The 21,958-nt window shown below is 37.3% G+C and overlaps 1 protein-coding gene across 7 annotated transcripts in view; it reads left to right on the top strand.

Moving 5' to 3' along the window:
• Window positions 1-21,958, top strand: part of NSUN6 (NOP2/Sun RNA methyltransferase 6) — a 59,358-nt gene that overhangs the window by 502 nt on the left and 36,898 nt on the right. For 2 of the 7 annotated variants that reach the window (XM_032425606.1, XM_032425605.1), the window contains exons 2-6: window positions 730-846; window positions 2,502-2,657; window positions 5,492-5,571; window positions 15,341-15,450; window positions 17,063-17,216. In XM_032425606.1, the coding sequence (XP_032281497.1) occupies window positions 17,065-17,216 (152 nt within the window). In that variant the 5' untranslated portion in view covers window positions 730-846; window positions 2,502-2,657; window positions 5,492-5,571; window positions 15,341-15,450; window positions 17,063-17,064. The remainder of the gene's footprint in view (window positions 1-729; window positions 847-2,501; window positions 2,658-5,491; window positions 5,572-15,340; window positions 15,451-17,062; window positions 17,217-21,958) is intronic. The other 5 variants (XM_032425604.1, XM_032425607.1, XR_004301956.1 and 2 more) reach the window with 3 other exon arrangements.

Below are 21,958 nucleotides of genomic sequence, written 5' to 3'. Positions count from 1 at the left end.
GTAGGTAAAATAAACCTGTTAGATGATATTTGCAAATTTTCAGATGTTTACACACGCTGGAGAAATAGGGAAAAAAAAAAAAAACCTAAAGCGAGACCTAATCTTTACACCATTGTTTACCACTCTTTTTTCCGACTGTGAAAACTGCCCGTATCTTCCCGCGGGTATTTAATGTTTGCGAGATAAGAGGTGAATGAGGTCTACGTTTCAACACTTAACGAATGTGAAAGAAGGGAAGGGAAAAGAGCGGTTATGTGTGTGGCAGTAGGCATGGCACTGAAGGGGTTACAAGAATGAGGGAAAAAGATTCCTGTTCTCGAGAAATTAAGTCCAGTGGAGAAGATACACCCGTGTTCTTAAAGCGCTTGCTGTGGCACTCAGGTGAAAGGGATACTATAATGTGTTAATGCCTCTTAAATGCCGCTAGTTGTGCTAGGTGATTTGCAGACCTTTACATCTTAATATTAGCAATCTCTCGGGGGGCACCTGGGTGGCTCAGATGGTTGAGCGTCTGCCTTTGGCTCGGGTCATGATCCTGGGGTCCTGGGATCGAGCCCCATGTCGGGCTCCTGGCTCGGTGGGGAGCCTGCTTCTCCCTCTGCCTCTCTCCCTGCTCATGCTCTCTCTCTCTCTGTATCTCTGTGTCTCAAATGAATAAATAAAATCTTTAAAAAAAAAAAGTTTAAAAAAAAATATTAGCGATCTCTCTCTCTTTCTTGTTTTTGGTAGAGATTTCTTCTCCATTTTAATAGGTGAGAGAGCTGAGGGTCCAAAGAGTCCTGTAGCTGACCCAAATTGACACCGCTATCAAGTAATAGGACTGAAATCTGACGCTGAAGAGCTCAGGTATAATGAAAAAATACAGATTTGGAATCCCAGGTCTTTGATTTGTGTCCCTATGCTTTGAGTAAATTATTTCATACCATTTAACCTTAATTTCCTTTAATGTGGAAACTGAGGATGTTAAAAGTATTTACCTTACAAGGTTATTTTAAAATATTAACCATAAGTGAATGCAGTTGGTATTGTTCTGGCACGGTAGTCCTCAACAAATATTCATTCCACGTGCTGTTAGCAGTGTCTAGCACAGAAGTCCTCAGTGAATGTTGTCTTTGATTGCCAAGCTCCTGCTCTTTACATTTTACTATCCTGCCTCTAGGCAACTTTGTATTTTCTAAATCTTTGCTTTTCTTATTCAAAGTAAAGTCTTAAGACTTAAATGTTGTTTGTGTATGAAGCTATTACTGAAGCTATGACTGTTTAGATTTGATTCCTACATTTTATTTCCAAAGATTACATTAAGGGATTATAGAGTATGGAAAGAGAAAATATCTTCTCTGGATTTCAAAGAACTAAAAATATAAGGAGCATATTAAGAGAAAGAGAGGCATTCAGCAATTTTTCTCAATTTTTAAAATGGTAAATATTGTATTATAGAAGAAGATCCAAATGTCTGTCTTTGACACCATCTCTGCCTCAAACCCACTAATTGTAAATGATTTTACAAAAAAGCCATTCCTTTGTAAAAGTATTGGAGGTAAAGGTATATTCAGTTTTAATAAAAACAAACTAAACTTGAGAAAGTACTAATACTTTGAGGCTGGTGGATTAGTAGGCTGGCAGGTGGTTTATGAAGATGCTGTGAGGCAGGGTACGGTCAAAGATGACAAAAGTGGGAAAATACGTGTCTCCTAAAGCTTCAGTTAATCACAGGGGGACTTGGTTTTTTGAGTCTTTAAATTTCCACTTCTGACAGGTTATCTTTGCTACCTGTCTTTTTGGATGATATTTGTTACACTTAAAAATACCATATTAAAAAGCTGATGTGGATGACCTTTGGATGACAGTATCAATGTTACTTATTCAAATATTGGTGTTTTAAAAGGCTGCTAATGAATTTGTTTTAGGTATGAGGCTAGCAAGTAAATAGCTGTACAACATGATATAATATTTGATATAAATAGAATAAAATCATGAATTTATATGAATAAGCATAGCAGACATTAATATGTTCAAAATGTTAATAATGCTTTGAAGTTGAGGCAGTGTTTTTCCAAGCCCTTTATGTTGGGCATTTTGTTAGGTGTTTATTACCACAATTAAACTCCAAAACCCTGTGAAGTATTACATTCTGTTAGTGTTATTAACACGTAAACAATACAGCAAAATGAAGTGGAACTGAACAGTTGCTGAAAGATGTTTAATTAGAACACATGTGTTGCATAATCTGCTTAATATTGTTAATTTTTATAATGACATTGAAACATTAACTTGGGCGCCTGGGTGACTTAGTTGTTAAGTGTCTGCCTTCGGCTCGGGTCATGGTCCCAGGGTCCTGGGATCCAGCCCCGCATCGGGCTCCCTGCTCAGCGGGAAGCCTGCTTCTCCCTCTCCCACTCCCCCTGCTTGTGTTCCCTCTCTCGCTGTGTCTCTCTCTGTCAAATAAATAAAAAATCTTTAAAATAAAAAAAAGAAACATTAACTTGTTTTTCTGTTTTCAGGTTGTATCTGCTTTTGGGAAACAAGAAGCAGAAAGGAAATTTGAAACTCTGTTAAATCACTTGTCACATCCTCCATCATTCACAACTGTCAGAGTAAATACACATCTAGCCTCAGTGCAACATGTGAAAGATCTGTTGTTTGATGAACTTCAGAAGGTATGTGCAAATTTGCTATTATTTATGTCCATAATTGCGTTTCTGTGTCATGTTGCTCCCCACCAAAATCCAGTGAATTTAAAATACTATTCCAATTTTACAAATAAGGAAATCGAAGATCTCGAATGTTAAGTTGTCCAAGTGGTAATGTTAGAGGTAATGGTAAGAACTTGAACCTAGCACTCCTGATTCTGAATTTATTATAGTGACTGAATAGGTCACTCAGCCCTTCTGGGCCTCAGTACTTCATCATTAAAATACATATGAAAATACATAGAATACATATGAAAATACATAGAAAACATTCTAACCTTGAAAGCCTGATTTTGTAATAAGTTACCTAATTAGTATCTAAATTAAAAGCAAGAGGCAAGCATGATTAAAGGGCTTGTATTTGTATATTACAGGCTGTGTTATTACTCTAGATATAATATTAAGAAGTCTTCAGAGAATTATCACTGGTTTAGTTTTATTTATTATTCTTTAATCTCATTACATTTATTTTTATTTATATTTTTGTTTTAAGAATTTTATTTATTTGAGGGAGAGAGAGAGAGAGCACGCATGTATGAGTTGAGGGGGTTGGTGGGGAGGAGCAGAGGGAGAGGGATAAGCAGGCTCCATACTTAGTGTGGAGCCTGAGGCAGGGCTTGATCTTATGACCCTGAGATCATGACCTGAGCCAAAATCAAGAGTTGGATGCTTAACCAACTGAGCCACCCAGGTGCCTGTAATCTCATTACATTTAGAATGTTTGTCATACTATCTTTAAGAACAGTTTTATAAATTTTAAGTTGTGAGTAGATGATCATGTTATAAGAACGATCAGCTATGTGAGTATGTGAGACCCAAACTTAGTATAATAATAAGACTTAGAAGAAAACTAATCTGATTTTGAATTATTGATAGTGATAATTTTATTGAGAGTAATGTCATAGGGCATAAAATATAAGCAGTTCCTCTAGGCAACTAAAATTATTACTTTTATGTGGTTATGCATATGTTTCAACTAGTAGAAAGGAAAGTGTTCTGAGGCCCATCACAAGTGTCCATAACTCATGCAGATCCAGATTATTTTGTTTTCTAACAAATTATTCCTAGAACCTAGATATTGTATTCCAGTCCGATGGGCCTATATGATCTTACAGACCAAGTATCTAGGATAAGGCATACAGAATCACTCTGGGTGGACTTTGAGTCCCTCAAAGGTTAAGAGTAGACAGAGAAGGTTGGGTCGTAAGCCCTCAATAGGCAGAGCAGGGAGCCTGATGCAGGGCTCGATCCCCATGACCTGAGCCAAAGGCAGACGCTTAACTGACTGAGCCACTCAGGCACCCTTACATTTCAGATTTCTTAGTAGCCATCTGTTAGGTAAGGTTGGTCTGAAATCTCCTTTGCCTGGAAGAAGCAAAAGTCAGAGCTGTTGACTTGGTAGATATATAGATTGCTAAAATACAAATTTTTTCTCTTACCAACTTGGAAATAAATTGATTTTAAGAGCTTTTCTAGGTAGTATATGGATACCACAGGGCAATGGAAATATCTATTATTGTTACTATTCTTTCATGTAGTATGTGAAAATTCATGATTTAAAATCCCTAGCCTACATGGCAGAGACTTGTTCCGAAATATTTGCATGTTGCTCGCCCTTAGACTATAGTGTCCTTGCTATCCATTCCACTATTCTGCTTTTTATTCTGATAAGTGCAGTGCCCAGTTATTTTCTGCCAGCAACAGTGGTGTGCTGGTACATATCGAAAAATCCACTTTCTGGGAAAAACAACCCTCTGTAGCATTTGCTGATTTCAGTGGTGTAAATACTCCCACTGTGGTCAAATCAAGCTGCCAGTGTGACCTTGAAATTTGCCAGAGGTGCACATAATTGGTTCTCCTGAGACTGTGTGAGCTGGCCTTGGCACCTATACTCCTGGTCATGCACCCATTTCTAGTCTGAAGACCAAGTATGATAGAGGATACTGAAAATCCTGAACTTTTGCCAAAAAGCATTTATTTCCCTCAGCAAAACTGACATGGCATTCAGTATTAGTGGTATATAATAGTTTTTAATAATCTCATTCCTTAATGTCCTATTCAGAACTTTTCCTTAGAAGTGTACTATAAGGGGGCGCCTGGGTGGCTCAGTCCTTGGGTATCTGCCTTTGGCTCAGGTCATGATCCCAGGGTCCTGGGATCGAGCCCCACGTCAGGCTCCCTGCTCGGCGGGAAGCCTGCTTCTCCCTCTCCCACTCCCCCTGCTTGTGTTCCCTCTCTCGCTGTGTCTCTCTCTGTCAAATAAATAAAATCTTTAAAAAAAAAAGTATACTATAGGGGCGCCTGGGTGGCTCAGTCGTTAAGCTGCTACCTTCGGCTCAGGGTGTGATCCCGGGGTTCTGGGATCGAGCCCCGCGTAGGACTCCCTGCTCAGCAGGGAGCCTGCTTCTCCTCTCACTCCCCCTGCTTGTGTTCCCTCTGTAGCTGTCTCTCTCTCTCTGTCAAATAAATAAATAAAATCTTAAAAAAAAAAGAGTACTGTATGCAATTCTGTATTGGATATGTATTATCAAAATAAGTTACCTAAGGTAAACATGGGTTGTCTTTTATAAAGCCAAACTGTAAACAAAATTGAACCTTATAAAGAAATCGAGATACTTCAGAAAATACAGAGGAAAACATAGTTGTTTTGAAATCTTTGTTTTTTATAGTATTATGTGGAATAAAGTGAGAATATCCTAAACCAAGCTTCATGCTCTGCTAGGTAATAACAATGAAAAGACCTGTAAATTGAAATTTATCAATTATATTGATGGCTTCATAATTCTGTTTATTTCTAACAGCAGTTTAATGGATTAAGTGTTCCTATTCTTCAACATCCAGACCTTCAGGATGTCTTACTTATTCCTGTTATTGGACCTAGGTTTGTAACTATTTCATTTTCAAATTAAATTCTTCTAAAAATTTGTCACAGGTTTTTTTCTTACTGTTTGGTGATAATCCTAAGTTTCTCTATTATTAGCAACTTCATATAGACAGTTCACAAATTCATAAATGCAACTTCATATTCTATCATGGAAGATATTACAAAAGACTAGGAATGGACCCAGGTTCCTTGAAAGTAATGCATTTTAGGTCCATTTGGTGTGGTGATGGGTGGTTTTTCCTCCTACTTAGTAAGAAACTTCATTTGTTTACTTATATGTATTAAGAGATTCCACTGCTAATTTAAATCTGTTTTTGAGCTGCCACAAAAAATACAAAGTAACATATTTCCCACTTTCATAGCTGATGTGTTTGTAAAATTTTATTAATTCACAGTTAGGTTAAATTAATATGTATATTCTATGAGTAGAACAGGCATTGTTCTCATTTATATATTTGTAAGGCATATGTTTGAAAATTGGAGGTGGGGAAAGCTTTCATATTTTCATGGGAGTTCAATTCCCAAGGAATGTTTTTAAATCCCTAATTATGGTTTAATTTTTTTATGCCCCTAAGAATTATAATAAATAGAAAAACGCTCATTTTGTTAAAGCTTGAAAATAATTTAGTGGTCAGTAGTAAAGCAGTGGTTCAGTAAATTATGGTTTATTGTGCAGTGGAATATTATATGGGCTTTAATGGGAGAGAATTATATGTACCAATAAGAGAAGATAGTCACAATTAAGTATCAAAAGGAGGTTGCCATGTATAGGATAATTACACTTTTTGTTGCAGTTACAAAAAACAACTACACATTTATGTATATTATATATAGAAAAAAGTCCCAAGGCTTTAACATACCTAACTATTAATAGAGGTTAATTTTGAGTGGTTAACTCTGAAGAGGTTGGATTGGGAGAAAAGGGGTAAGAGATTTTCACTTGTAACATTTGTGTTATTTTTACTATAAGCATGTATTCCTTTTGCAATTAAAAAAAAAAGGATTCTGTGAGTTCCTTATTCTGTTTCTTAAGATGAAATTTTATTTTTTTAAAGATTTTATTTATTTGTCAGAGACGGAGAGAGAGGGAACACAAGCAGGGGGAGTGGGAGAGGGAGAAGTGGACTTCCTGCTGAGTAGGAAGCCCATTGCGGGGCTCGATCCCAGGATCCTGGGATCATAACCTGAGCTGAAGGCAGACGCTTAATGACTGAGCGACCCAGGCACCCCGAGATGAAATTTGTAGACCGTGAAATGGAGAGATCTCATTTAAGTGTACCATTTGCTGAGTTTCCCCAAATTTGTACAGCTGTGTAGCCAAGACCCACCTCAGTCAAGGTAGAGAGGTGTCCATAATTCTCCCTGATTCTATATAATGTATTTCATTCTTTTTATTTTATTTATTTTTTTAAAAGATTTTGAGAGCACAGGAGTGGGGCATGGGGCAGAGGGGCAAAGGGAGAGGCAGAAGCAGGCTTCCCCCTGAGCCGGGAGTTGGACTCTGGGCTCAATCCCAGGACCCTGGGATCATGACCTGAGCCGAAGGCAGATGCTTAACCGACTGAGCCACCCAGGTGCCCCTGTTTCATTATCTTTATTTTTATTTTATTATTATTTTTTTTAAGATTTTATTTGACAGAGACACAGCGAGAGAGGGAACACAAGCAGGGGGAGTGGGAGAGGGAGAAGCAGGCTTCCCGTGGAACAGGGAGCCCGATGTGGGGCTCGATCCGAGGATCCTGGGATCATGATCTGAGCTGAAGGCAAACGCTTAATGACTGAGCCACCCAGGCACCCTTATTTCATTCTTTTTAATATATGCATACTTTTTCAACATTTTTTCATCCCTCTATTGATGGACATTTAATTTTTTCCTGTTTTTCATTATTACCAACAGTGAATATTCTAAGGATGTTTCTTTGTGAACTTGCATAAGCATGTCTACAGGATAAGTTGGTACAGCATGGAATCACTGGTTCACTGGTCTGTGCATATTTTAGTTTGAGACATACTGCCTTCTAAAAAGTTTTACCAGTTAATGTTTCTAGCAATATATGAGAAATTCTCAATCTTTCATTCTTGCTAATACTGGCCATGCTAGCCCTTTTAAAGTATTTAGATGATTTAACTTTATTTTCTGAATTTAGTACCCTTTCGTTCTATTCTTTGTAGTGATTTAGACACTCATTAGAATGTTAGTGAACTATAAAACACAAATGATGGGCTATGAGAGGAAAGTATTCAAAAATCATCTAGGATTATAGATTCACCTACCTACCTTTCACTTCTAAAAGGAGCAAGTCAATTCTTTTTTGTTTTTAAAACTCATTATCACTATTATTATTTTTATGACTTTCCACTATGAAAAATGAGGAAGTTCTTACACTTAAATTTTATCCCCTAAAACCTCCACCAGCCAATTTTTATTTACTGTGTTAGTTCTTTAAGCATTGCACAGGCTTATAACATTGTTATTCTAGAAACACAATTCAAATGGATGCTGTGCTTACTTTCAGTCCCAATAGTTCATTCCTGAATTCTTTGTCTTGATTACTGTCTTGGTTGGTGAGTATAGTAATTTATCAGGTCTGTAGCACCTGTTTCCCGTTCCAAAGTAAGTATTCTCATCTCCAAAGTATTTGCTTTCTTGCTGGAGAATTGCCTGTTGCCTTTATATTTAAACAATAGATTGGCTGATTATAGTACTTTCAGGTTCCATGTTATTTCCCTTAGCACTTTGTAGACATTGCTTTCACAATGTTACGGCATCAGGTGTTGCTGTGAAGAAAAAATCAGAGGCCCCCGCCAACAGCATCTTAGTTTTCGCTTGGAGATCTACAAATTCTCCATCATTTAACTTTAGAAACTGGGCTAGGATATAGCTTGATTATTACCATTCTCTTACTTTTTAATGAAACAGTGTAACTTTTTAGTTACAAGTCTGCCAGTAGTTCTGTGACTATTTTTCTGTATTCTCTATAAGAACACTAGGGGGCGCCTGGGTGACTCAGTAGGTTAAGTGTCTCTGCCTCCAGCTCGGGTCTGGGATCATGCCCCCGGAACCCCCTGTCGGACTCCTTGCTTAGCGGGCAGTCTGCTTCTCCTTCTCCCTTTGCCCCTCCCCCTGCTCCTGCGCTCATGTGCTCTCTCTGTCTCTGTCTCTCTGTCTCTGTCTCTCAAATGAATAAATAAAATCTTAAGAAAATAACCACTAGGGCTGTAGGTTGGATTTCCAGTGCATGTAGCCCCTTGTGTTGGTGATTGATTAGAAGGACTCACAGGACTCATTATGTAGTTGTGCTCATGGTGAAGATTTATTATAGGAAAGGACACAAAAACAAAATCTGCAAAGGGAAGGGTACATGGGGCAAAGTCTGGAGGAAGCCAGGCACAAGCTTCCAAGAGACCTCTCCCCCACAGGGTTCCTAGGATATGCTTAATTCCTCTAGCAACGAATTGTGATGAGAGTAAAACAGTTGTCTAGGAGGGAAGCTCATTCGAGACTCAGGGGCCAAGTTTTTTATTGGGCACTGGTCATGTTGGCACCCTCTGGCTGGCATGTACCAAAATTTCAGGCTCCCAAAAGGAAAACAGGTGTTCAGAACAAAGCACATTGCTTGTACAAACATTTAGGAACAATAATCTACTCTTATCATTATGGAAGTTTTTCAGTCACTGCTAGGAACTGTTTCCCAGTCACGTTTCCAGATGCCAGCCAAGGGTTGACCTTGCAAGCAGGCCTTTTTAAAAATAGCGGTCTCAAGCCTGTTGTGTTCTCTCTTATTTTGGAGGCTCTCTTATCGTTTATTTCCCAGTTCACTACTTCCTGTTTCTTATCTAGTTTTTCTTCTATCCCGTTTTTGAGTTTTTCCTTTTCCTTTTGGAAAATATAAAGACGTATTTGAAATTTTTTTTTTTGGGTTTTTTTTTTTTTTTTTTTTTTTTTTGCTACTACCTATGTATGGGTCCCATGTTGAATGAATCCTTTCTGCTTCTTTAACTCACTGAGTGGAAACAGTTGCATTCACATGGCTTCTTCTAGTTGGCAGTTTGCTCAAAAATGATATAGAATGGGGTAAAGTGTGTCCCTAGACACCTAAACAGATGTGTTTTTTAAAAATGCTTTCACCAGGTTTTCCCTAGTGGCACATTTCTAGCCCTGGTGAGCAGAGCTGATAAAGACTAAGGCTCTTTGTGAAGGGTTCCAGCTCACAGGTTTTTTTTGCATGGGGCTTTAATTATTTCTGCTTAGTTAACTCTGTTGAGGAGCACCAAACTTGGTTGCTACTTCCCTTCCCTTAGCTACTTCTAGGCAGTTGATCCAGATTTGTCAGGGAAAGTGCAGATGCCTGCTTTGCCACAGCTGACAACCCTGTTCCTCTTTCAGCTTTATCTGCTGTGAATGGGACTCTAACAACACCTCAGATTCTCGTTTCTCAACCTGAGCCCCCAGTCCGGGTTCTAAGTAATAAATATTTGATTAGGCCTCCAGGAGCTTTTCCTTTTTAGAGACTTTCATACCCTGTTGAGGAACTAGGTTTGATCCACATTTCTGTGTGTCAGACAGTTATTCCTCCTCAGTGGGAATATAGCCGTTTCTTAGCTTTATTATAAATGGCATGTCCTTCTCAGATCGTTGTTTCTTTCTTCATTTCTACAGACTTCAGAAAAAGAAATACACTCTTAGTCTTTTACTGATCTTTTACTGGAAACTCAATATCACATAATTATTTAAAATATCAAAATATAGGTTAAACTGTATTTGTAGATAATGAACAATTTTAAAAGTAATTTCTCATCATAAATTCAGGTTCCCCCAGTTTATTTAAATATGATACGTAATATACTGATTAAATATATATTTAATGTTTTTTAAAGTTTTATCATTGGTAATATAATGAGATGGAACATAAGGTTGTAGTGTTGAATTTGATAGTATCAGTGTCAACTTAATTAAAAAACTTAGGAGAAAATTGAATGCCAGGCTTCTTTTGATGAGTGTTTTTTTAACATTCTACCCAAACAGCATTTTCTGAAGACTGATTTTATGTTAGTAGAATTTTTTAAGTCAACATTCAATTCATAATTTTTAAGAATGTCTACATTTTTTTGTTAGTGCACCTCCCTTTTTAACAAAAATTTCAACAAAGTATTTTTAACAGGTCAGAAAATTTTCTTCTTTTCCTTCACAATGAATAACCTAGTAGCATAATTCTCTTGAGATCCAAATGAGGCTGGATTCGCGTCTCTCAGCCTGCTTGATTTCAGTCTTTCATAGTTGTCTTGCTAGTACCAGCACTTTAATATTTCGATTGCTGTTTGTGTATATGAAATAATATGGTATATGCAATAGAATATTCAAGTAATTGCACAAAAATGGATGATTAAGTACAGATGACAATCCTGCTGAAAAAGAGATATTGGTTGGCATGCAATAATATACAACATCTTAAAATTATAATCATTATGTCCTATTTGGTGTGGAGTTGCTAATATGTGCAGTTAAATGCCAAATGGAGGGGCGCCTGGGTGGCTCAGTCAGTTAAGCGTGTGCCTTCAGCTCGGGTCATGATCCTGGGGTCCTGGGATTGAACCCCGCATTGGGCTTCTTCCTCATCGGGGAGTCTGCTTCTCCCTCTTCCTCTGCCCTGTGTGCTCTCTCTCTCTCTCTCTCACGCTCTCTGTTTCAAATAAATAAAATCCTAAAAAAAAACCACCTCCAAATGAATAAATTCATATTTTTATATATATTTTAGTGGGACATTCTCATAATTCCACTCTTTGTAATTGATAGACACCTCATTTTTAAAGCTATTTTACTAGTTTTTTCTTTTTTTTTTTTTTTTTTTTAAAGATTTTATTTATTTATTTGACAGAGAGAGACACAGCGAGAGAGGGAACACAAGCAGGGGGAATGGGAGAGGGAGAAGCAGGCCTCCCGCGGAGCAGGGAGCCCGATGCGGGGCTCGATCCCAGGACCCTGGGATCATGACCTGAGCCGAAGGCAGACGCTTAACGACTGAGCCACCCAGGCGCCCCCCTATTTTACTAGTTTTTTCTTAATCTGAGTACCTTCATACTATTTCCCTCCTATCTGTATTACTGTACTATCAGAAAATCCTTTCTTTAATGTTGTTGGTTCACTTCTTTATTTGTAAATATTATAATAAAAAATTAAGCTTTTAGCATGTTTTATGGCTCTGCATCAACTCTTACATTTCCTTTTATCTTTGCTGCCTCAAACTCTCCCCTTCAGCAAAGCTGAATTACACCTTGATACTTGCATATATGGCATCTTATGTTTTTATACAATTAGTCCTAGTGTTGAGGGATCCCCAAGACCACTCCCTGGCTTGATGACTCTAGGATGACTCATAGGATTCAGCATATAGTAGTACTTGTGACTACGACTCGTTCCAGTGAAGTGATCTGAAGCAGAATCAGCAAAGGGAGGGGGCACATGGGAAAAAGTACAGGGAAAACCAGTTGAAAGCTTACAGAATTCTCTTCCAATGCAGTCACATAGGAAACACTTAATTCCCTCAGGAACAGGTTTGACAACATGTAAGATGTTGCCAACCAGGGAAATTCATTAGCGACTCAGTGTCCAGGATTTTTATTTGGGACGGTCATGTAGGCATTCCCTGCCTGGCACATGCCCACATTCTGGCCTCTCAGAAGGAAAGTCATTGTTGGCCATAAACCATACTATTTGTACAGATGATTTAGTTAATAGCAGGTATCCTTCTGAAATCTAAGTTCCCAGATGGCAGCCAAGAACCAACCTTGTAACCATGCTGTCCAAGGAAAGGATAGTAATTCACGACTCTTATGTTAACTCTTTTTTTCCATAGTCTTTCTGTCCTCTCCATGAAATGGTTATTCCCATAAAAACATTCTGATTAAAACTACAAGGTTCCATTTCCCAAGACATTTTTTAATTGGTGCTATGTGTAAGACCCAAGGGTGTTACAAAGATGAATGAAATGCAGTTGATTTATTTAAAAACGGGAAACCTTCATATGAGTCAGACTGTTAAAAGTGCTACAATGAAGGTATTAATGAAGTACCATGAGAGCACAGAATAGAAAGGACTGAGTGAAAGGAAGTTGGTAAAGATTTTCTTCAAGTAGATAATATTTCAGTTGAGCCTTGAAGGTGATGAGGCATTAGGCTGATGGGGTAAGATGGTCAAGGGTATGTGAGGTGGAGAGAAAGCAAAAGTATGGAGGCATGAAAATGTAAGGTGGCTCATGACAAAGTGATCAGGTTTGGCTACTTAGTTGCTTTTTCAGAGAGGGTGGTGAAACATGCAATTGAAGTTGGGAGGGGCAAGCTGTGAAGTGTAAAAGATTTTTTTTTTTTTTTTTAAGTAAGGAATGTTTAGTTTTTTGCTTAGAACCAAAGAATAGGAGCCAAAGAATACTGGTAGTAGCATAAAGCTATTTTTCCAACTGCATGGAGATCATGATCCATTAGTAGGTTGTAAAATCAATTTAATGTCTTTTTTTAGCATTTTTTAAAAAAGAAATGGGTATTTCGTAATGTATCATATTGCACTGCACATACTGAAGGTGTTTCATGAAACATTTGATGTAAATATAAGTGTGTATAAATGCATGTGTGTATACATACATACATACACACATGTGTCCTGAGTTGTGATATTAAGTGCATTTCTGTGGGTTACAGTCCAAAAAGTTTGAAAAAAATTTTAAAAGAAGATAAATTCTAAGACTGGAAACAAATTAGGAAATCATTTCAGAGTGTTTTATTTCCAACAATGTGGTAATCTAGATAACCTGAAAATGTTTCTGCTACAGACACCTAGGAATACTAAATAAAAAATAAGGCCATAAAATGCACAACTGAGTGATTGAGAATATAAGTGAGATATTTAGGGGTTAGAATGAAGAGTAACTGAAAACAGAGCTAATATTTGGGGATTGGGAGATGTGGGAGAGGAGGTGGTCGGTGTTCTAAATTTAGGGGTTTTCCTTTTATTTATTTATTTTTTAAGATTTTATTTATTTTTTGACAGAGAGACAGCAAGAGAGGGAACACAAGGAGGGGGAGTGGGAGAGGGAGAAGCAGTCTTCCCGCTGAGCAGGGAGCCTGATGCGGGGCTCAATCCCAGGACCCTGGGATCATGACCTGAGCCTAAGGCAGACGCTTAACGACTGAGCCATCCAGGCACCCCCTAGGGGCTTTCCTTTTAATGTAGGAAATAACAGGGTATGAACACTAGGAGGTGAGAAATATCCAGCAGTCAGTGCAAGACAATAATTAAGGAGTTGGAGTTCTCTTATCTTTTTTCAAATTTTATTATTTATTATCTATTTTATTTATTAGAGAATGTACAAGTTGGGGGTGGGGCAGAGGGGGAGGAAGAAGCAGATTCCCTGCTGAGCAGGGAGCCTGATGTGGGGCTCGATCCCCGAGATCATGACCCGAGCTGAAGGCAGCCGCTTAACCGACTGAGCCACCCAGGCACCCTTGGATCTGTCTTGTCTTAGAGTCTTGATTGAAGAAAACAAATCTGTGAATGTGGAACTGTGGTTCCATACCTCATAAAGGTTTGGAATTCAGATTCATGCTACCCAAGTGGTCGAACATGAGAATATACAGATCGTTTTCTAAGTGATTACTGAAAGCCTGAGGTCACCAAGAGTAGAATGCAAGGTGAGAAGAGATGCAGCATGTTTTGGAACATGGGGGAATGGACCTCTTTAAGAAGTAGATAGGGAATGAGCAGTGAGAACGTGAGAGACAAACAAGTGGTACAAAACTGAGAAGCTCAGTGAGATAGGACTATCTGGAGATCACGGAAGGAAGATATGACACGCTCCGTTCCCGCAGCAAGGAGTTGTGACAACACATGTGAGATGTTGCCAACCACAAACATGCATGAGGGACTCAGTGCTTAAGGTCTTTATTTAGGGCTGATCACATAGGCACCCCCTGACTTTTGAAAAAGTCTTTCTGTGTATTAGAAGTGATACTCAGTTGTTAGTGGTCTAAGGAATGAATGGAAGGTGAGAAATTGGAAAACACTCAAAAAAGTTGGACAGTAAAGGAAGAGTAAAAGACATCTTCGTCTGGTTAAAATATGAATAGTTGAGAGACTCCGGACTCTCCAGGAACCAAACTGAGGGTTATAGAAGGGAGTAGGGGGGGCAGGCATTGGGTAACCGGGTGATGGGTATTAAGGAGGGCACATGTGGTGATGAGCACTGGGTGTTATACGCAAGTAATGAATCATTGAACACTACATCAAAAACTAATGGTGTACTATATGCTGGCTAATTGAACATAATAATAAAAAAATAATTAAAAAAAAAAATATGAATAATTGACCACACAGCAATATACCATTTTAGAGATGCTTTTGAATTCCTTATATATTGTCTGTTTTAGTCTTTGAAGGTAAGGACTTTATTTTTCTTCCTTCTAATGCTATTATGGAAACAGCAGTGCTCTTTAAATGATTAAGCAGTTTTTGGTGCTACTTTATTGCCTTCTACTAGATAGACCTCTTTCTATTTTTTTTTTTCTCAAGTGTGCCCCATCTCCCTCTCTAAACTACTTCCTCTATATTTATCCTTCTTTTTTTCTGCTTGCTTTTTCTTATTTATTCATTCGTTGGCATTATCTTGGGACAGTCAGGAGAAAAGAGGTTATTTAGGGTTTAGATTGAAACATTAAAAAGTTTGGTAGGGGTTGGAGGTGTATTACTCTGTTAAAATTGCTCATCTTACATCCCTAGGAAGAATATAAAAAAACAACATTGTGAAGCAGTTGTTGGAGCACAATGTGGCAATGCGGTGTTAAGAGGAGCCCATGTCTATGTTCCAGGAATTGTGTCAGCTTCAAAATGTAAGTATAATGTTTCAGCCTCTCTGTACAAGAAAAGATTCTTTAAAATCTGTATACATTATCAAGTGGAAAATGTATTTAACTATCATTCAGATGTATTTCAAATTTACTTTTATCAGATATCTTTCAAGTTTTACATTTGGGATAGCCAGAAAGAGATTTATCTGATATGGTCTCACAAATTGGGCATCCATATGTGGTTTCTTTGCCAGTTTTTTTTCTTTCCATAAAAGAGTGTGAGATGATGTTTAGAGGATCATTACTGATTAATAGAGTGTAAGATGTCAGTGAAATTTTATTTTGTATTCTTAACTCCATTGCCCTCAGACTTCTGTTGTCATTTGTGAGGGTAACCTTCTGAACTTGGGATCTTAATATTTGAAATAAAAGCCAGTATTCTTAATTTACTCACTCAGTTGATGACATATGCTTAATAAGTTAGTCACTGTGGTTCAGTCTTAATTTATTGGGCTTGAAATCAAGACACATGTGTTTTGCTCTATTGGGAAGTTATTCAGTCTGTGGGCTTTAGTTATGTTATCTGTGAAATAATTTGACGTGCATTCGGGTGTGCTAAACTGCCCGCTGGCCAAATCTGGCCTATGTCTGTTTTTGTGTGGCTCACAGCTGAAAATGGTTTTTCCATTTTTAAAAGCTTGTTTAAAAAAAATACAAAGAAGAATATGCCAACAGACCTTATGTGGCTCATAAAGCCTAAGGAGTTCACATGCCCTTTATAGGAAAAGTTCTTTGACCTCTGATCTATGCGATTTGAACAGTCCTTCTAGCTCTAGTTGATAGACTGCTCACTACTGTTACCAAGTTAATGGGCTAGACAAATTTATGACAGGCTAGGTCTAAGAACATGAAAGTGGAATAGAGTTTCCCATTATTAAAGTCCCTGGGATTGGTTACTGAAAATAATTTAATGAAATGGCTACAAAAACCTCTAGACTTAATTAGCTGTAAGAATCAACTCCATACACTGTGTATATATACATATATATACATAGGTACATGTACGTATGTATACACATGTTCATGTATATACACACATGCACACATATGAATGAATGTACTTACTAAAATCTCTGTCTTAATTGCTGTAATAGGAAACCTGCAAAGAAATAACAATAGGGTTAGGCGATTTAGAAACATTTCTTTGAGGGATTTTAGTGTACATTTTTGATGAATCTTTTTAAGGGAAACTTAGAACTTTGAGGATTGAGCCAAAGATACCAAAATTTATATGAAGTTGTTTAGGGAATGTTAAGTTTGGAAAAAATAAATAGGAGATACCCTTCATTTTCTGCTTAGCTAAAGAGTTCCAGTTTAGATAGGATTTTTTTTTTTTTAGATAGGATGTTTTGAAGATTTGTATTTTTTTGTTCTCCTAGAAAAAAAGTCTTCAGTTAGATATATTGTGATGGAACATTTAAAAGTAAAAAGTCATATTTTCTATAAGGGGTTATTTTGAGATAATGAGCCAGTTTAGACCTCTTCATGCCCACAATTGATGCCCTTAGATGTCCCTAGTCTAGCTTAAAGAATTTTCACTATTCTTATACCAAAATATAGTCTAATAAGTATAATCTGATTTTCTTCTTTCTAGTTATGAAAGCTGGAGATGTTATTTCTGTATACTCTGATATAAAAGGCAAATGTAAGAAAGGAGCCAAAGAATTTGATGGAACAAAAGTATTTCTTGGAAATGGAATTTCTGAACTAAGCCGCAAAGAAATCTTCAGTGGGCTACCTGAACTGAAGTATGTCATCAAGTGTTTGGAGGAAATATGCATTCTTTTTGGTGGTTCAAGAAAAATAAAAACAATGTAAAAAATATATCTAGTTGCATTATAAAAATATTTTTGGGGGGTATAAATTTGGAAAATAATTGTTCAATGCATATTTCCATGCTTTTTTGAAAAATTGCTTTTGGGTAGAAGAGTAAATGCTTAGATTATAGGGCTCACCTACATAAGCAAGCAGTCATGCTGTAATTGTTAGTTTCAGTTTTCCTTTTGAATTTTATTTAGTGATTTGAAAATTTTTGCACCTTTTGGGGATTTGCATCTTGATAAAGGATGAATTATGTGACTTATCTAGAACTGTTTAAACAGTCTGGTTTTTGTGAAACAAAAAGATTATGATTTTAATATAAATTAAAAAGAAAAGTTTTTATTAAGACATTTTTTTTACCAGAAAGCCAGCAATCACATGGCTACTTGTGGTCAAGAATTAATACTTGGATCTGGGGTGCCTGGGTAGCTCAGCCTGTTGAGCGTCCGACTCTTGATTTCAGCTCAGGTCATGATCTCAGGGTCATGGGATCGGTCCCCATGTCAGGCTCCATACTCAGTGTGGAGTCTGCTTGAGATCCTCTTTCTCTGCCCCTTCCCTGGTTCACGCTTGCAAGTGCTCTCAAATCTTTAAAAAAAAAAAAAAAGAACATTTGGATTTACTCAAACCAAATTAAAGTTTTTAATCATCTTGGGTTGCTACTGACTCTAAATAAATTAAATCTGTGGGCAGTCCAGAATCATTTTGCTTCATATTTTCAGCTATTTAAGGAGTTCTGTGGACAGCTCCATTACTCCACAGTTGACAGCTGATGTAGACATGCCGAAAACTGAATTTATCCGTGCAGAACTGGACTACATCCCTGATTCCTGGAACAGTTTTCATGTTGCAACAGTCTGGGTTTATAGTTGAAGTTAATTCTTCTGAAGAAACAGATTATTGGATTAACTAACTCTAGATAGCAGTACTTTCCAAATGGCCAAGAGCAAAGATTTTATTCTCCTTAGAAGACTTTATGAATATAAAGATAAAGCATATATATATATATGTGTTTATCTTTGGGTCTGTAATAGGAAATAAACATTTTGACTTCCTCCTTTGGTTCTATTTTTAGTGGTATACTCTTCATCCTCTCTTTTTTTTTGTGACTGGCTTAATTTTTTTTTTACTTAATTATAATTGATACATAATATTGTATTTCAGGTGTACAACACAGTGATTCAATATTCATATGCATTAGAAAATGGTCACCACAATAAGGCATTACCATCTGTGGTTATACAAAGTTGTTACAATATTATTAACTATATTCCTCGTGTTGTACCTTACATTCCATGTTTTATTGATAATTTATTTCATCTGTTTATAATTTATTTAATCCCCATAACTTAATCCCCATAACTCATTTATAACTGGAAAGTTAATCTTTCTCACTTTATTCATTACCCTTATCCCCTTCTCTATGGCACCCATCAAATCTCTATGTTTCTGTTTCTGTTTTGTTTTGTTTGTTCATTTGTTTTTTAGATTCCACATACAAGTTAAATCATACCGTATTTGTCTTTATCTGTCTGACTTATTTCACTTAGCATAATACCCTCTGGGGCCATCTATGTTGTCATGAATGGCATTTCATTCTTTTTTATGACTGAGTAATATTCCTCTCTCTCTCTCTCTCTCTCTCTCTCTCTCTCTCTCTCTCTCTGTGTGTGTGTGTGTGTGTGTACACTGCATTTTCTTCATTCATTTATCATAAGTGGACAGTTTTCTTCCTGTGATGGATTTCTACTTATAATTGATTTCTAGTTTCATACTGTTGTGATAGGAAGAAAAGCTTGATATGATTTCAGTCTTGTTAAATTTATTGAGATTTCTTTTGTGGCCTAACATGATCTATCCAGGAAAATGTTAAAGGTACATTTGAGAAGAATGTGTAGTCTGCTGTTTGGGTATGGAATATTCTGTATGTATCAAGTCCATGTGGTTTGATGTGGTGTTTGCTCTTATTACATTATTTTCTGTCTGGATGATCTATCTACTGATGTAAATATGGTTTTAAAGTCTCCTGCTATTGTTACTATTATAATGATTCTCTTTATGATTATTTAATATCCTTCTTTGCCTCTTATTACAGCCTTTGTTTTAAAGTCTGTTTTGTGTCCTACATGTATTGGTACCCCTGCTTTCTTTTTGTTTTCATTTGCATGGAATATTTTTTTATAGCCCTGTACTTTCAGTCTGTATTTGTCTTTGGGTCTGAAGTGAATCTCTTGTAGTCAGCTTATAGATGGGTCTTGTTTTTTATCCATTCATTCATGCTATGTGTTTTGCTTGGATTGTTTAGTCCACTTTCATTTAAAGTAATTATTGATACATGTGTACTTATTGCCGTTTTGTTGTTTTCTGATTGTTTTTGTAATTCTTTGTTCTTCTCTTGGGATTTGATTATTTCAGTGTTAGGCTTGGATTACTTCCTCTTTACTTTTTGTGTATCTATTACAGGTTTTTGGTTTGTGGTAACCGTGAGATTTGTCTCTAATAACCTATGTATATAACAGTCTATTTCAAGTTGGTGGTTGCTTAAATTCCAAACATTCCAAAACATTTCTCTCTTCCCTGCAGCATTTTATGTTTATGCCATCATATTTTACATCTTTTTATTTTATGTATTCCTTAGCTAATTATTATAGATATAGTTGATTTTACTACTTTTATCTTTTAACCTTCAGACTAGCTTTGTAAGGGGTTGATCCACTACCTTTACTATATATTTGCCTTTACTAGTGAGATTTTTTTCTCTCATATATTTTACTTCTTATTAAATGGAAGTCTGTTTAATACTATAAAACTAGTTCAGGGGTGATGAACTCCTTTAACTTTTGCTTCTCTGGGAAGCTCTTTATCTTCCCCTTCAATTGTGAATGATAACCTTGCTGATTAATCTTGATTGTAAGCAGTCTGAATGTATTGTGTCACTCATTCTCTTCTGGCCTGCAAACTTTATGCTGAGAAATCAGCTGATAGCCTTATGGGGATTCCCTTATATGTAACTAATTTTTTTTCTGCTGCTTTTAAGAGTCTGTCTTTGTTTTTTAATTTTTGACATTTTAGTTATGATGTATCTTGGTGTGGATCCCTTTGGGTTCATTGTTTTGGGGATTCTCTTTTTCCTAGATCTGGATGTCTGCTTCCTTTGCCAAATGAGGGAAGTTTTCATCTATTATTTCTCAAATAAATTTTCTGCCACTTTCTCTCTCTCTCTCCTCCTTTGGGGACTCCTATAAAGGGAACGTTAGTGCACCTGTTAGCTCACAGGTCCCTTAAACTATCCTCATTTTTAAAATTCCTTTTTCTTTTTGTTGTTCAGTTTGGGTGATTTTTACTTCCTTGTTTTCCAGATCACTGCTCTTTTCTTCTGTGTTACTAATCTGCTGTTTATTCCCTATAGTGTATTTTTATTTCTGTTATTCTTCAGCTCTGATTGGAACTTTTTTATATTTTCTTTTTGTTGAAGTTCTCACTGTGTTTATCCATTTTTGTCTCGAGTTTGATGAGCAGTTTTATGGCAATTACTTTGGACTTTTTATTGGATAAATTGTTTATTTCCATTTTGTTTAGTTCTTTTTCTGATGTTTTGTGTTATTTTGTTTGGAACATACTCTTCTGTCTCCTCATTATGCCTAACTGTGTTTGTTTCTGTGTATTAGGTAGTTCATCTACATCTGGTGTTGAAGGAGTGGCCTTATATAAGAGATGTCCTAAAGGGCGCAGTAGTACAATTCTCTTACCTGGTACCCAGACACAGGTGCTTCAAGAGTGTTCCCTGAGTGGGCTTTGTGCGTCCTCCTCTTGTGGCAGCCCCTTGGACAGCTGCAGGTGCCCTCTTGGGTGAGGCTGGCTTCCCTCCCCTGCCTGGTTAGCTGGCAGCCTATTCCTGATAGCTACAGGTGTGCTGTAGGTGGAGTCCTATAGACTGCAAGGCTCTGCTGAGGGGCAGGGCTGTATGGGGCTCTCAGTGGCATGTGCACCCTGGCATTTACATTCTAGAGAGATTTCAAAACAGTGTCTGTCAGCTCCAGCATCAGCAGGGCAGAACAAGATAGCAAAAATGGCTGTCACCAGTGTCTTACTTCTCAGGGAGATTCGAGGCACGCCCCCCCACCCAATCCTCTTAAGCAGGTGCTCCAAGATTAGTAAGTACGCCTACTTTACCTATGGTCTTTGTGCTTTTTTATTTGGCTTTTGATCTTTTTGATACGGTTTTTGATCTGATTTGGAACCATTTGTACTGGTTTCTGGGTTGAGTTTGTGTGCAAGCCCTTTATGAATGGGGTTTCCTTTCCTTACAGTTTTGTAGTTTTCCTGGACATACTCCCTATTGGTTTTTAAGGTCAGATGTTTTGGAAGCTCATCTCTTCATGAATTATCTAAGGGTTGGGTTGTTGGATGTGGAGTTTGAAACTCTCCTCAGGGAGATAACATTCCTTTGAGGTCTCTTCTGACCATGGAACGTTGCTCCAGGGGTTTGGTTTTTTTCCTTAGCAAGACTGTATCCTTGCCTCTTCCACTCATCTTGATGCTGTCCCTTGTTGTGGGGGCTCTGTTCATCCAGTTTCTAGGTCCGTTCAGTTTGTTGTGTTTGTGGGAAGAGGTGAGCTCAGGATCTTACTATTCTGCCATCTTGAACCCTCTTCCACTCCTCATTCTG

Source organism: Phoca vitulina, unplaced genomic scaffold (genome assembly GCF_004348235.1).
Source record: "Phoca vitulina isolate PV1807 unplaced genomic scaffold, GSC_HSeal_1.0 scaffold33, whole genome shotgun sequence".
Taxonomy (NCBI): Eukaryota; Metazoa; Chordata; class Mammalia; order Carnivora; family Phocidae; genus Phoca; species Phoca vitulina.
The sequence above is the reverse complement of the archived record's forward strand: the minus strand, read 5'-3'. Positions and strand labels throughout refer to the sequence as shown.